The 16,916-nt window shown below is 52.8% G+C and overlaps 1 protein-coding gene across 1 annotated transcript in view; it reads left to right on the top strand.

Annotated features, from left to right (window-relative positions):
* SLIT1 (slit guidance ligand 1) overlaps positions 1-16,916 on the top strand; it is a 151,414-nt gene that overhangs the window by 28,812 nt on the left and 105,686 nt on the right. Inside the window, exon 4 of the mRNA XM_008144125.3 lies at positions 539-610. Coding sequence (XP_008142347.2) covers positions 539-610 — 72 coding nt within the window. The remainder of the gene's footprint in view (positions 1-538; positions 611-16,916) is intronic.

Genomic DNA, 16,916 nt, shown 5'->3' with positions numbered 1-16,916 from the left:
CAGGGAGCATTTGATATCTTGCTCCCCAGTGTATGTCATCGGTTTGGCTCAAGTAAACTCATAAAAATTCTTACAAACAAAACAAAGCACGCGGCCAGTCCTACGCCGTTGGGATATATCTCGTATTTCATGTGTCGTCAGATGTCCAGCTCACACACTGAGACAGATCTGTCAGTGCCTTTTAGATCACAAAGGGTCCTGCAGATGTGAGTGCAGGTGATGATGGGCACGGGAGGAAATAATGGCAGGAAAGGTGCTCTACCTATGATTGCCTGCCCACGCACTGCATGGCAGGTCCTGGGGCGGGGGCTTTCACAGATATTCTGCTCCTATTCTCCCCAAGTGTTGGAGGGCAGAACCCCCACTTTATAGATGAGGAACCTGAGCCCAAAGAAGGTGATTTCCCTGGGGTTGCACAGCGACCTTGTCAGGATTTGAACCCTGGGCTCTCTGACTCCGAATCCAGTGCTTTCTGAAAAGCCCCGTGGACGTCCTGGATTCCCCAGGCAACCTCCAACTCCTCTCTTCTCTTTTGCAGACGGCTGAACCGGAACCAGCTGCACATGTTACCAGAACTGCTGTTCCAGCACAACCAGGCTCTTTCCAGGCTGTGAGTGATGCTCCGAGGCCAGAGCGCTCCCTCTGTCTGTTATCCCTCACCCTGTGGGAGGGAGAGGGTCTGGTCCGCGGGGTCGGGGCTTTCCCGTGACACCCATGTTCCTCACGGGGAGGAACTGCTCAGGGTCTCCAAGGTCAGGCCTTTGCTGTCGGAAGGTGCTGTGTGGGCCATTTCCCCATGGCAGGCACCTGACCGAATCTGGAGTTCCTCGAGGTCCATGTGCTGCCTCTGCCCGTGCGGGGCTCTGGGGGTGAGCCCGGCGTTGCAGGGAGGACTTTCATACCCTTCTCTCACTGCCTTTGGTAACCTGCCGTGGGTCACATTTTTATACATTCAGCTAAGTCCTTCTTGGGCACACTTCTGTTTTCAGCTCAGCGTACTAAGGCCTGTTAACGTAGACCTTGTTAACTGTGCGTAATGTCGTACTTTTATTTGTGGTACGTGGACTTCTTTCAAGTTGTAAGGGCAGTGGCTAATTCTGCCGCTTTATGATTTGCCAAGCGTGTCTGTAATTGTTCTAACGTACATTTCATTCTGTGGGATCTTGGGCTAAACAGGACCTTCCTTAGAGGTTATCAAAGAAATCTCTTTCAGCTCCTTACACAGGGTCCGTTGGTCTTTGCTTGCCTACCTCTAGTGATGGGGAGTTCACCACCTCCTGGGGCCATCAGTTCCATTATTGAGAAGTCTGCATGATAGACACATTTTCTTAACTCTGAGCCCTGAATTTGCTTTCTGATCATTTATGGTCCCTCCCCCACCTGCCCCCAGCTTTGCTTTCTGTAAGTACCTAGAACAATCCTAAACTCTTGTTCGATTTTTGGAGGGTCATCACTGGGCTTTTGAATTTTGAGTTGGGAGGTTTTTGAGCGCCCTTGGTTGTTGTCATTAAAAACCTGAAACACATTGCACTGCGCGAGATGCTGGGCAGCTGGTCCTTCCTGACGCCTGCAGGGCAGCACCTAGCGGAGGAAGAAGCAATAGTGAGGCGGGTGAGACTGAGAGGCAGGGGCTCGGGGGGAGGTGGCACCTGGGGCTGCCTGCGTGCTGAGGGGCCAGTTCTTTCCACCTCTGCCGTGATCTCCAGGCCTCTTGATGAGCCCAGTGGTCTCCAGGCGGCTCCCGAATGCGTCACCTGATTCTGCCCTCTAGTTCTTGTCTTTAAGATGGAACTCTAATGTTTCGTCTGGTCACTTTCTGTTTCTTTGTCCTCCTGGCCTGGAGGCCTCTCCACAGTGACCCTCAGCGATGACCCCTCTGGCTGTCTTGGGCGACCTTGGCCGAGAGCTGGGCTGCCTGTGACGTGGATCCAGGCACACCCAGCGGGTGCGCTTTTCTTTTCTTGACTTAACTGCTGAAGGCACAGAACCCTTCCTGGCAGATGCATCCCCCCGACATCTCTGTAACGTGTGCTCCATGGGCGGGCGCGCACGGTCCATGTCCCTTCTCCCCGCTGGCTGTTGCAGCGTTCTCTTCTCTCTGCAGGACTCATCCTGAGCGTCTCTGCTCTTGGCCTCCTTCTGCACGTTTCCTCCTCCTAAGCCCCTCAGCCTTCCAAGCCGCTGTCTCGCTCTCTGGGCACATGTGCCTGCTTGGTTCCTTCCCCTCGGTCACCACCCCAGGGTCAGAGCCTGTGTGGACTGGAACGTCGCCAAACTCTGGGCCCTTGCTTTGACCCTCTTCATTTATTTTATTTAAAATTTGTTTATTTAAAGGCTGTCGCTTTATTGAGGTATCATTGACAAATAAAATTGTAAGCTATTTGAAGCATACTTGGTGGTGATTTGATATACTAGTGTGTATACATTGTGAAACAGTCCCCCATCTAGTTAATTAACACATCCATCACCTCACATGTTTATCTTCTTTTTCTGTGTGTGAGAACATTTACTTTCTCTGTTAGCAGACTTCAGTCATACAATACAGTGTTCTCCCTTTTATACATCAGATCCTCAGCCCTGATTCATCGTATAGCTGAAAGTTTGTACCCTTTGACCAACCTCTCCCTTTCCCCCACCCCCAAGCCCTTAAGATTCTGTATGTGAGTGATACCACACAGTATTTGTCTTTCTCTCTTTGGCTTATTTCACTTAGCCTAAGCCCTCAAGGTTCATCCATGTTGGCACAAATGGCAAGATGAATAATATTCCATTGTACATTGTGTGTGTGTGTGTGTGTGTGTGTGTGTATATATCTATATCTACATATATATCTATCTATATATCTATCTATCTATCTATCTATCTATCTATCTACCTACCTACCTTGTTCATCTTTGCCCACCCCTCCACCCGCATTTTATCGACCTGAGCATCAGGCATTTCAGAACATTTCTGTTCCCTCTCCCGGTGGTCTGGCTGAGGAGCACTCAGACACTCTTGGTCCCAGAAACAGACAGTAAGGGTGGGGTATTGTTGTAAGGGCGCAACCAGCACATTCACTGGCTCCCTAGGACAGAAAGCGAGGTACAGCTGGGACTGGGCGTGAGTGTGAGGGATGTTTCTAGTCCTTTCTTAATGTCTACCTTATTGTTCTACTCAGCCCTGCAGACCTGTGTCCTGGGCTGCCGGGCAGCAGTTCAGCTCCACCTGCCTTTGGCTGGCCACAGTGCTGACTCCCCTCCTGCGTTCTGTGACCTTGGAGCTCAGAACCTCCGATGTCTCAGGCCCAACTCCAGGTCTCTGGGGGAAAGAATCTGCTTGGCTCACCTTAGGTCAAGAGATCGCGCCGGGGCCAATGAGCTGTGTAGGGGCTTGCGGGGCCACCTGCAGTCATATTATGGAGCCTGCCTTCCCTTAGGAGGCAGGGAAAGAGGGAAGGCAGTGCCTAGCCTTTCTGGTCTGTCACCTGTTGACCTTCCCTCTGCGTGGAGAGATCCATTACTAATCCTTTCCATCTGGAGCACATCATGGGCTTTCCTGCAGAGGCCGTTATGCTAAATCAGCATGAAACCGAGTCTGAGAGACCAAATGTTCAGGGTAAGGTGTGGTCACCAAGTATGTCAGGTGGTGGGGTCCACATTTCAGTTGCTTTTGTCTGTGAGGCTTCCAGGAGTTAAAATCCTGTAACTGGTTATTCTTCACCCTTTTATATATCAGATCCAACATTCACCAACATTGCCCCTGGTGTTGGGTTAGTCTGTCTATTTCTTTCCTTATGCAGAACCTGTGGCCCAGAGAGGTGATTCGTGTTGGACACAGAGCAGTATGATGATAGGGTCGGAATGAAAGACCAGGCCTTCCAAGGTCCTCAGAGAGCCTGGAAATGGGCTGAACAGTGCCCGAGAAATCTCACGTTTGGGACTCTATCGTGAGACCTGATAAAACATGGGCACAGACATGTTCCTTGCAGCATTATTTAGAATATTGAGATATAAACTGTTTCTATATTGAAATATCAAATATGGTAAAGAATATAGAACAATTTGAATGTCTAACTTTGGGGGAGTGGTTAAGTGAATTATGCTGTATCTACTTGACGGAATCTTTATAGCATCATCAAAAATGGCCTTAATGAAAGACATCAGTAATGCAGATAAGTGTTTGTGATATCAAAAGCCAGGATGCAAAATTGTATTAACAATATGACCACGAAATAAATCACGCTAAAGAATGCACATAAAAAGGATTGTAAATACCCACAGGGGTTGTCACTGGGTGACTTTTTCTTTCCTTTGCTTCCCAGATGTTCTGCAAGCAGCATGTATTATTTTTATGGCAGGAGACCTCCCAGTTTTTATAAGCAACGAGAAGCCTCTGTAGCTTGGGTTCAAGTGAATGCTAGATGCGTCGTGTTGGAACGCTTCCCTGAACCCCACTGAGCCCCATTTGCTCTTTTATCAGATGAAGATAGCATCTACCTCGCAGGCTGTTGCGGGGTTCAAGAGAGGTATAACCGGCTCTCCTGTCGGGTGTGAACACAGTAGATGCTCAGAAATGTGAGATGAAGCCACATGGGAATTGCTTCAGAGGGCGGCCCAAGGCGATCCCACACCCTCCCTCTGGGCATCCGTCCACTGTCAGGTCCTGCCTCCACTTCCTGTGTGACTCAGCCTCACTGCTCTTAACTCAGCCATCCTCTCGCTTTGCAGGAACCTCCCCCAACAGGTTTTTTTTTTCTTTTCTTTTCACGAGAGGCTTAGGTTTACCTGTGGAGGCACCTGCTGGCTTGGGACAGCCGTTGCACAGGCTCAGAAAGTTGACAAAGGGAATCTGCCAAGCTCCGAGGGTTCGACATGCCCCAGGGGCTGAGGCAAATGGAAGCTCTGGTCTGTCTGACGCTAAAGCTCGGCCTTCCATAGTATCCATCCACCCCCTACTCACCACCCATCCACCTCCTGCACCCACTACCTGCTCAGCTACCCATCTACCTACCTATCATCTACGCACCCTCCATCCCGACTCCCATTCACCTGGACTCCCATTTACCCACCTACCAGCCACCAATCAACCCACCTATCCCTCTGTCCTCCCTGTTCTCCCATCCTTCCTCCCATCTAACAATCCCCACTTATTCATCTGCCTGCCTACCCACCCTTCCTCTCATTTACCCACCAGCCACCCATTTACCCTTCCAGCCCCACCCCCATTCACCCTTTCCTTTCCCACCTTCCAATGCACATATAAACCTGCCCATCTACCCAACTCTCCCCCCACTCCATGCCCTCCCGCCTCCCCTCTCCCCTCCCCACCTTCTGTTCATCTACTACTCACCACCTGCTCAGCCATTCATCTAACAGTTCCTGGGGGCGTCCTATGTACCAGGTGCTGTTCTAGGTGCTGAATACTATAGGGGTGACGGCTTGTGAGAGAGACTGGGGCGGACACTGCCTCTCCTGAGGGTTGGAGAGCTCTTTGAGGAGTGCTTTTTGTGAGAGCTGCCCGACTCCTCTGACCTACCAGCAGGCTGGAGTGGGCTGAGGGGCAGATGCTTCACTGGCTGGCCCCGGCTCCCTGTAGGGGTGGCTATATGCTGGGTCCATTACCTGGCGGTGGGGGCAGCTGCATCACCTGAGGATGTGGAGATGTTGTTTCGTGGATGTCCACAGGCGTCAGACGCGTTCGAACCCGACTGCTTCCCTTACAGCCCCACAGCCCGCGTTTGGGTGTGGGGCCCAGTGAGCGTCTGCGGAGGGGTCTCCGCGGCCTCATCTCCCTCCTCTTGCTGGTTGCATGCCCTTCCTCATCCAGAAGCTGCTTCTGGAGACACAGTTCCCCTGGGCTTCTTTTCAGCCTTGGAACCAATATGCATCCGGACGACATCGAGCTTTTGTGTCTGTGCGGGTCCTGGAAGGGGTGGGGGTGGGTGATTAAGGGCAGCCCAGGGCATTTATTTCCCCTTATTTATATCCCTGCTGGAGGGCCCGGGGTAACTCATTAACAGGGCCCTGGTGGCTGGAGAGGCAGGGAAGTGATATTCCGCAGGAGCCCTGTTGAAGAATGCCTGACCCTGCCGACCCCGTCTCGAGCTGGGTTTAATTAAACTGTCAGCACTGGTCAGAAGAACAAAGCCTCCCCTCCCATCCTGGTCCCCAGCCCCCCTCAGAGGCGGGAGGGCGCTCTCTGCTGAGACGAAGAGCTGTTAAAAATGGATGTCTTGCCTCCGCGGGAAATTACCCGAAGCAGGAAGGTGACCTCGCTGTTGTGCCCTGTCCACTCCAGGCAGCAGATCTGCGGAACTGAGCCAGCCGAGGGCCCTGAGCGTGAGGGATGGGGCGCCTGTGGCCTCCCCGCTCTCTGCCAGGGCCTCCTTCCTGCCAGATTTGCCACCTTCAGAAGCTGATGCTCGCCCTCCAGACTTCTCTTTTCCCAGAGAGGAGTTTCCCGAGCTCTGTCTCATGGGATACCAAGTCTGTGGGATGTTTCCTGTGTGAATGATGGGAAGAAGCTTCCCTGGTTCTCGGGTTTGGGCAAGTGTTGGGTCAGACACTTAACGGGGGGTGGGGGGGTAGGGTTTCAGTCCCTTTAATCCACTCATGCGCATTATGTCCTGAAACTCTTGAAAACTTTTTTAGGGAATACCTAGGTCTTGTGGGTCTAGTGTCAGGTAACTTGCTGAGGTCTCAGGCAGTAAGGATCAGAGCTGAGACGGGAACCTAGGCCCCTGATCCCAGACCCACGCACCCACCTCTAAACCATCAGGACTCAAATGCGTGTGCGTGAGAGTCAGCTGGGGAGTTTATTAACATGCAGATTCCAGGGCACCATCGTCTGAGCACCTGAGTAGGTGAGAAGGGCCCAGGAACCTGCATTGTCATCAAGCCCCTCTTTACCTGGTTCCCACTTTGAGAAGCGAAGCCCCAGCACATTGCCGAGTCTTAGCAGGGAACCCCTCTTTGGGCGGAGCCCCTGTTTGCCTCCACCCAGCCTGGCTCTGGTGTGAGAGCCACACTAACAAAGACCCTCCTGAGGGCAGCCGCGTTGCCTCTGTGCAGAGAACAGTTTGGGGATTAGGAGTCATCAATGATGGAGCACCCTGGATTCTCAGAGTGCTTTCCGGTCTTTAAATCCGTGCGTGCTGTCAAGGCTCAAGTGAAAAAGGCCAGGGTCCCACTGGGCTGGCCCAGGAACCTCTGCGGAGGAGGCGGCCGGCCTGAGATTGACATCCCTGTGTCAGAGCGGCTGACACTCCCAGCATGGACTAATGTCCTAACGGCAGCCCCGGGCCCCTGACTCCCCCCACCCCCACCTGTGCCTCAGAGCCACAGAGACCTTCACAGATACCGGGAACTCAGGGCCGGCGGAGCCTGGAGGGAAGAGCAGGCGATGGGTCACCCCAGAGAATGAGCCCTGCTGGGGACGTGTTACAGAGGCTCCAAGGAATGAAAAGCCGCCGTCCTCTCCGATAGCGTTACAAAAATGAGCACGGGGCCGACTGAATTCATGGCATCCAGGAGATTCTGAACAGAGAGGCATGTGTGGATGGGAGGTGGGGTGGTGGGGGCTGTTGTGAAAAAGTGGTAGGGGAGTGAGGACGTCTTAAAGACCATTTCACAAGTTACGTACGTAATTTTGCTATGATGTTGAGCATTTGCAAATAGAGAAAAGCAGAGAAAGATAAGGCAGTTGCTCGGGCCCAACACAGGCCGGGAAAGCCGCGAGTCCAGAAACCAGAGAAGGGAGGGAGGAACCGGTGGTGGCCCGTACGGAGAGTAGGCACTGTTTATGCTCCTCCCTGGCCTCCAGGACAAGGTCCGCCCCCAGAAAGACACCGCTTGCCGGCCCTGCCAACCCCCCTCATGCTGGAGACACGAGGACACGGGTAGGCCTGGGTCCCTGCCCAGTCTGGCAGGGGAACTGGGAAAAGATTCCTATGTAATCACATCTGCAAAGCTGCTTTTGCCATGTAGGTGATGTTCACAGGTTCCAGGGACTAGGATGTGGACATCTTTGGGGGCCATTATTCCGTCTGCCGCATTGTCTTCCCTTTGGAGGACAGCACCCCTCAGTGCCCACAGCCCAGCTTGGCCCCCGCCCCCCCCCCCACCCCCCTGCCTGGGCTGTGGAGTGAAGCACACACACCATCCCAGCTCCACGCCACCCCTGAACAAGGGCAGCGGGCACGTCTCCCAGCTCTTCCAGATTGGAGTTCGCTCCTTGGCACCGAGTCCTCTCTTTCCTCCAGTGATCACGGAAACTGATTAGCTATGGGACTCTGGGCATATTATTTAACCTCTCTGCGTTATTTCCTCACCTGTGAAGGTGGGGGGGAGGCTGTTGGGAAGATTCGGGGTGATTTGTATGGTGCACCCAGCATAAGGGCTTTGAAGGCCATCATGACCCAAACCATCATCCTGGAAGCAATGGAGTGGGTGGCCGGGCACGCCCCATCCAGCCACATTTCTCGGACAAAGAGGGCAGTCTGCTGTCCTGGAAGTCCTCATGGGCTGCCCCAGGCCGGTGGGCTTCTCTGGCTCCTTTCTGCCCACAGCCGCAGCAGCAGGTTCCGGGCTGAGCAGGGTGAGGGCCCGATTGCCGCCGGGCCTCCTGTCTCAGGGCAGGGCCCTCCTGTCTTCTCTGCGGGAGGCAGAGCTCCTTATCATTTCGCACTTGGCCTCAGCTCACTCTCGGGTTGGCAGGCAGCTGAGCCTGTTGCCTGAGAGCTTTGCTCCTGCAGCCTCTTTGGTTTTATGGATGGAAAATGAGAGAGAGACTTCCTATAAATGGAAGAATTTCTACAGCCTCTTTCTCAGAATGTGTTCCGTAGGAGTTGACTATAATGTAGGTCTCTTAATTAGATTAACTTGGCACGAATATTAATGTAAATTATAACTCGTTACATGTAGATTCATGATCTATTAAGTGCAAGATTTAAAGAAATAAACGCTTGGGTACGGTGCATTACCATCTTTATGAATTCTTGATCGATCTCTGCTTCATTAATTGTAGCTTTCAGGTTGAGCCTCTTAGCATCCAAAGGCCTTCCTAGATCACACACATGGTTTTATTATTTTGGGGCTTCAGGTTATCTCGGTGTCAGAAGTTCAGTAGCGTTAAGTATATTTACATTATTATGAAAAGAAGCTCCAGAATGTTTTCATCTTGCAAATCTGAAGCTCTGTACTCACAAAGAAGCTCTTCAGTTCCCTCACCCCAGCCCCTGTTAACCCGCATTCTACTTCTATAAGTCTGTCTCTATAAGTTTGATTATTTTGGGTACCTCAAATAAATGGGATCTGGTAGTATTTGTCTTTTTGTGACTGGCTCATTTTACTTAGCATGATGTCCTCAAGGTTCACCATGCTGCAGCATGTGAAGGGTTTTCTTTCCTTCTCAAGGCTGAATAATATTCCATTGTATGCATTCACCACATTTTGTTTATCCATTCATCTGTCATGGGCATTTGAATTGCCTCTATCTCCTGGCTATTGTGAATAATGCTGCTATGAACACGATGTGCAAATGCCTCTACAAGATCCTCTTTTTAATTCTTCTGTATATATCTTCAGGAGTGGGATGGCTGGATATTATGATAGTTCTATTTTTAATATTTTGAGGAACTGCCATACTGTTTTCCCTAGTGGGTACACCACTTCACCAATACTTACTTTATGCCTGTCTTTTTGATAGCAGCTATTGTAATGTGTACGAGCGGAGATGTTATTGTGGTTTTAATTTGCATTTTTCCGATGATTAGTGCTACTGGTCACCTTTTTTTGTGCTCGTTGGCCATCTGTATGTAATCTTTGGAGAAATGCCCTCTCAATCCTGGTTTGCTGGGTGGGCGACTCAAGAGACTCCCTTGAGAAGCCCAGAGCGATAGCTGCAGGAAGCTGCTACAATTTCACAAACCAGGATCCTCAGCGAGGGGGCCGTTTCCCCAGCCTCCTGCTGGTAAGCCAGACTTTCCTGTCTATAATCAGGGTGGACCAGTGAGGTGGCGGGGGTGGTGGCGGGTGGGGAGCAAGCACACGGGGGCTTTTTGGCGCAGTGTGATGGAAGTGAGCACCAAGAGCCAGGACGCCTGTGTTCGAGATTTGGCTCTGTCCCCGTCTGGCTGGGATTCCTTGCGCAAGTCATTAGCATCTCTGGACCCTGTTCTATCATTTTTGTTAATGAATTGGATGAGCATACAGAAGGGGGACTTGGATGAGCTCAGCAGATTTGCAGGTGGCACAAAACTACAAAGAGGTGGTGGCCATTATACCAAAACGACAGAAATAAGATTGAAAACGATCTCCAGGAGCTGGGTGAAATTAAATGTTGATAAATATGGAGATGGTGTTGAAAGCGATGAATGGGTGGGACCTGGTTTAGCAGCGCTTGTTATGTCATCTTCAAGCTGAGGATGAGTCCCTGTGGTGAAGCGGCTGAAAGAGTGAATGTCGCCTTAGGCTGAATCAATAAAGGCAAGGTATCCTCTCCAGGGGAGGGGACAGGCCTGTGCTAGTCTGTGCTGGTTTGAGCACATCCAGAGAACAGTGTTCAGTGCCAGGATGTGTGTTTTGCTGTAGGTGGTTGTGGGGAGAAGCTAAGCATGCTGCGGAGGAGGGCAGCTGGCACCAGGAGCCGCGTGGAAACTCTGTCGTGTGAGATACAGCAGGGGGCCTGGGGCTGTTCGGCGTGATGACAACAAATGGACAGGAACTCGGAGAGTAATTTTCAAATCTATGTGAAGGGCTGTCAACAGGACAAGAGGGTGATCTGTTTCAGAAGCAGAACTGGGTACTGTGGTGGAAGGTGTGGGGAAGTGGATTTTGTTCTGTGCAAGGCAGGCTTCCGGAAGAGCTAGCGGCCACGTGGTGGGCTGCTCTGCTTGCCACCTCGCCCTGGAAGAGTTCAGGCAGGACTGTGTGTCTGAGAGGATGGGGGAGCCTGGCTTCGATGGGCTCGGTGCTTTTAGATGAGAGCTGTCTAATCAGGGACGCTTGGAGGACTCTGAGCCGGGGAGAGGCCGGGCCCCCCAAGTGGGCCCCCAGTTGCCTGCACATGGGTTTGGGATGGATGATCTGCTTGCAGACACGTGAAGCTGGCAGACGCGAGAGCCCGGAAGGCCCCGGGCCTGAGCCAGTGTTGGAAGTTATCCTTTCCAGCAAAGTGCTTCCAGCAAACTGTGGAGCAAAATATTTACCAGACCCCGGATTCTGGCCCAGGTTTTGGAGTCAAATTTGGAACAATAAAAATCCGCGACTCGCTTCGGAAATAGTGTCTGATCCGTAAAAGGCACAGAAGGTTTGTCCTGAGACTGGAGGTGCTCAGCCCAGCGGCTGTCCCGGGCCCCCCACCCCAGCGATGAGCAATGACTCATTTCTCCTTTGAAGTCTCGGCCTTGTCTTCGGAGCCCTGGTGTTTACACCCTCTGCTCCTTCAACAAAGGGCCTTCTGTCGGTGGACCTAGGAGGCCACGCAGGGAAGGTCAGAAAGGAAGGTATGGACTGAATACCAATAAGAAGGGGAAGTGTGTTCACGGCGGATGAGGGGCGCCAGGCAACTGGGGGCCCACTCGTGCTGTGCAAACAGAGCAGGGAATGCCCTTTGGCGGGTGTGTCCTACCAAAGGCTGGGTCCTGGCGGAGGCGGGAAGGGGGGACAGGAGAGGGCGAGGACATAGTTCACAATGGGAAGTTGAAGCTCAGCCCCTGTTGGGGAGGGGCGGGCAGAATGTTGCAGGGCAACAAAGAGGCAGTGTGGACTGGTGACAGTTAGGGGAAAACACATGGCAACTAATGGGGCAGTAATGGGTGGGGAGGAAACCTGGGAAAAGCTGGTACAAGAAAGCTGGCGCATAAATTCTGGTGGCGTGACATCCCCTTGGCAGGGGGACAGGGGCCACTCTTTCACGCTCCCTGAGATGTCCCCGCTCCCAGGGCTGAGGCCAGGGAGGAAAATGCACGCAGGCCCCCCGAGAGGAGAGCGTTCTCTGCAGGAGCCAGTGCCCCAGACAGAGGTTCGAGGTTTCCATTGCGCACGAGTAAGGAGGGGTGATGTGACCCTCCTGTGAACACCCGCCCCCACCCACACCCCCACACACACTTTTGCCTGCACAGTTGGTACCACCCCAGGGCACTCACCTTTGAGAAGCTTTGCACCCAAGCCAACTTGGGAGTCACCGCCCGATACCACATGGGCACACAGAGACCCCCACCCCCACCCCGGGCCCTCCGCTGTGCTCGATGGAGACTCCGAGACCCCTCATCGCCCGGAACTCTGCCCACCTCTTCTCGGAGACTCCGAGGGACGTGCCAGCTCTCAAAGGGGACAGGATTTATTACTGGGGGCTCTTGGAGGAAGCCATGCAGCAGTCTGTGGTTGGACTTTTATGGCTTCCATGAGGTTCCTAAACAGCCAGGGGCATCCCGGAGCCCAGAATGGTGGCTTGTCGGTGGGAATTTGAATTTTCTGTCACGGACCAACCGTTTTTGATCAAGTCAACACTCTTTTCTTAGACAACAAAACAAAACAGCAACATGACTTTTTATCTGTTTATGAGCGAGCAAGAGAGAGAGACCAGTTCTGCTGTTTATAACCTTTAGGAAACAGTTGGGGAGAAAGATAGAAAGGGGCACACCGGTCCTCAGGCGTGGGTCTAGAGTGTTATTAAAGGGTTGCTGCCTCTGATGGGGACACATGGGAACCTCGCTTTCCAGGCTTCTGCTGTGGGCGGGATTCTTCATCTGATTCCTGGCCCATGTTTGCGAAGCAGCAGCTGGCGTTAGGTGTCTGAGGAGATGGGCATTCTGAAGGGGCCCCACCTTGCTGCCTGGCTGAGAGGCAGCCCTCCTTCTGGGCATCACTCCCCGCAGCTTGGCAGCGGGAACCCGGGGCCTGGCTTCCTCCTCTGGACGGATGGGTTCATTCACCCATCCAGCTTATTACCAGCCCGCTGCGTGTGGTGATTTGCCGGGCGCGGGGATATCAGGATGAATTAGATGCGGTGAAGGGCTTGGCTGGAGTGCTGACTGGTGGTTCTGTGGTTGCCGATTTCTCCAGTGGGTGATGGGCGTCAGCTGTGAGAATTTGATGGCTGCTCTGTAGCCTGGCTTTTCCCCTCCCGGTGCCCATGAAATGAAAGAAAGAAAAAGGAATGTGAATAAAACTATTAGAAGTGAAAGATCATATTTCACAGGGACAAATACACGCACATCAATTACAGAGCTGTTCAAACATAAACTTCCCCATGCTATTCGTCTCCTGTTGCAGATATGTCGGAAGGGGTCACCACACCTGGGCATCGGAATCTCCAAAGGCAGCCGGGAAAGACAAATCGGTTTCCTACAAGTCATTAACTCTGTTGATGGGAAACAAAGAACACGAAATCATATTCGGCAGGTCTTTACAGAAACGGTGTGAGCAAAGGCCGGAACCCACTTATCGATGATTTTTAATAGCGTCTCTCACAGCCAGCTGGACGTGGTATGCGACCTCAGGTGCCCTCTGGGAAGGCTGTGGACAACTGGCCGCTTGATCATTGGCCACAGACGGCAAATGGCTCTGTCCCCGGGGCTCCCCGCAGGAGTGCGTCCCTTGCGGCAATGCACCATCTGCTGAGGGTGGAGGTGCATGCCGGTGTCAGCTGTGCGTTACCGAAGGTGCAGGTGACGGGGAGGCGGGCAGGGGGCTGGTGTGTACAGTTTCCATTGGGACTTCCCAGGTAGCCCCTGGTGCTGCCGAGGTAACCAGACTTGAGGACCTGGCATCACACAGAGGTTAAGAGTTTGGACTCTGAAATCCAACAGCTCAGCTACTGACTACCTAGTTGACCCGGGTGAGTTGCTTAATCTTGCTTAGACGCTGTGTTATCATCTGGAAAAGGAACTATTTTGAATTGTTGAGCGAGGAACAAATAAGAATCCTGGCCCACATTTTGTGGGGTAAACCTTCAAGAAGTGGTAAGCTCCTATTTTTCTTGACAGTTCAGGCCTAGTCTCTCTAACGGTAGGGAATGCAGGGAAGGAAAGAAAACACGTGTCTTCCCCTTATCCGGTCGCCAGCCTCTTAACCTCATTCGATCCCTAGAACTTGTTAAAGCAACATTTCCGAAGATGGTTCTTGATGATTTGTATTTGATTTTCTGTTGTTGTTGTTTCAAACAAAGGTAATTGGGCAGCCACAGGGGACTGAGGTTCTGGGAACTGGGTCTGGATAGCAAACATGTTGGCGTTCTTTCCACCGAGAGCAGTGCGAGTCCGTTAATGCCCAGTGTTTGCCGACTGAGAGGTTCTGCAAAGAATTCCCTGTGTTATTTAGGGGGAGAGAAACATTATTTTTAAAGAAATAAAATAAAAATGTGCTTGTGTTTAAGGCTGACCGAGGGGACTGGAGCTTCGTCAGCAAAAAGGTTCCTCTTTCTCTCATTGGACTCTGCGTGCGCCCAGGTTAGACGATGCTGGTCTTTACGGCTCATTGAACTCGGAGAGCATCAGGCTGTGTGGAGGCTTCGACAGTTATCCGTTTTGACGCTAACAGGGAGGACTTGGCCCTGTTCAGTCTGTTCCAATCCCCGAGCCTGTTGTGAATATCAGCTCACGCGGGGGCGAGGCACCTCTCTCAGCCACGGCCCCGGGCATGCCACGTTGTGCCCCGAGGACACGGTGTTGCCTTTTATACAACAAGGATGTGCTCCAAACCTTGCAAGCTTGAGATTAGGGGCTTTTTGTGAACGCTCCTTTCTGCTCATTTTGCAGCTTTAGCAGCCCCCAGGGTGAGTAAATCATGCCTGCCACACTCTGCAAAGTCCAACAGAGATGGTTTGCTTTTAATTTTCATTTGAGAACGAGATGAGTCTTTTTTATGTTTCAGAATATGATTTATTCGCGTGTCCCCATTCTTTATTTATCACCAATGCCAAATGCAGATGCTGATGCCTCAGGCTAGCCAGCCCTAGAGTCCCGTCCAACACGAAATCCCATCACCCCAAGGACCCCAGAAATTCAGAAGCCACCCAAGGGTCTGGAGTGCCTCGCCAGCCACGGCCCCTCTTTACCCCTCCCCAGGGCATGGAGTGTCCGTTCGTAGGGGTTTTTCTTAAGGGCAGGCACCATAGGGTTATGTCTTGAGATGCCTAAGAGAGGCATTTTTAGCTGAAGACCCACCCCCAACCTGGTCACTGCCATTTTCAGAAACAGGACCCAGGGCGCATCAGTGCTGTTTAAATGTGCTTCTGCAGCCCTCCCTCCTCTTGGCCTAGGAGCCCCTCTGGGGACAGAGCCGGTCAGTGTGAGGCCGGCGCGCAGGACCAGTGAGAGCTGTGGAGGGGCGGAGGTGCTCCTGAGCGGAGGTACTGACGGCATCCCGCCCGGACTTGCCTCTGCTCAGATTTCAGATTTGAGGCCTTTTGTCTCCCAGGGCTTCCCTGCTGCCCAACAAGAAACCGCTGCCCCTTGGGCATCCTCACTGTTGCTGTAGTTCCCACGGCATCAAGCTCGCCCGGCCTCCTGCGCTGGTTCCGTTAGTCATGGGCTTGCTGCTCACTCTCCAGCTCCTGGGGGCACCTGCCTGTGAGCCAGCGCAGCGGGCTGTTGAGCGAGGGCTTTGGAGCCAAGCTCCACCGCTGCCATTTCTCGCCACGCCCCCGCGGCCCAGCCGTGCGGCCCCCGGAACCTGTTTCCCATCTGTACACGGGGGCAACACAGACCTCGTTGTGGGGTGGAGGTGAGGCTCCTGGGTCTCCGTCCGTGTCGCCCTGTCGGGAGCAGTGGCTGCTCTGTTGTCCTGGCCCTTCAGTCCCCTGCTGCCTTTAGGGGGCTCCCCTTCTCGGGAGGAGGATGGCATCTCGTGGTCCCTCCAGACTGTCCCAGGGAGCAGCCGGTGGGGTCATACAGGGCATGGACATTGGGCCTCGTATTTCGGAGCCACATGTGTAAACTGGCTGCCATGTTACCACCTAATGAAGACATAGGCATGCACTCAAAGGGTGGGGAAGGGAACAAAATCCTGAGCAAGTTATTTTGTTTTATTTTTTAAAAAAATATTTTGAATATGTTTTTATTGTTTGTTTGTTTGTTTTTCTTAGAGAGAGACAGACAGACAGACAGACAGACAGACAGACATGGTTTGGTTGCTACCGCCACACACCCTGAACTGGTTACCTGTCTGTACACAGGATGATGCTCAACCAACTGAGCCACACCGGCCAGGGCTGAGCAAGTTCTTTTTTTTTTTTTTTTAATATTTTTATTGATTTTTTACAGAGAGGAAGAGAGAGGGATAGAGAGGGATAGAGAGTTAAAACATCAATGAGAGAGAAACATCCATCAGCCGCCTCCTGCACACCCCCCACCGGGGATGTGCCCGCAACCAAGGTACATGCCCTTGACCGGAATCGAACCTGGGACCCTTGAGTCTGCAGGCCGATGCTCTATCCACTGAGCCACACCAGCCAGGGCTGAGCAAGTTCTTTAGACAAGGTGCTCCCCAGGCTGCTTTGCCATCTGCAACGGGTGCATTCACGTGGGAGGTCCTGGTTTCGAGAGGAGGTGCCTCCTCGGGGTGCCTTGGGTCTTGGGGACTTGGGGGCCCTGATTCTGCCACCCATGGAGGTCAGTCCTCCTGGATGTCTGCAGTTTGAGGGGCGATGGTGAAGGGCCCAGGTCAGCCCGGGGACCTCCTCAGTGTCTTTGGGCCACTGCGGTTCTCCGGTGCCTCTGGGAAGACGTGACACTCCAGAGCCCAGGACGTGGTCCCGGCCACAGCTGCTACGTATGGAGCACCTGCCCTGCACGTGCGCACCGGTCAGTCCTCACCACGCCCCTCCAGGTGTTCGAAGGGGAAAGCGCATGTCGCTTTTGCAGCAAAATGTGACCCTGGAGGTCACAGAACGTCGGAGTCGGCGCGGGAATGAAGGACAACGTGGGCTTGGAG

This window comes from Eptesicus fuscus, chromosome 17 (assembly GCF_027574615.1).
Source record: "Eptesicus fuscus isolate TK198812 chromosome 17, DD_ASM_mEF_20220401, whole genome shotgun sequence".
In the NCBI taxonomy this organism is placed as follows: domain Eukaryota; kingdom Metazoa; phylum Chordata; class Mammalia; order Chiroptera; family Vespertilionidae; genus Eptesicus; species Eptesicus fuscus.
The sequence above is the reverse complement of the archived record's forward strand: the minus strand, read 5'-3'. Positions and strand labels throughout refer to the sequence as shown.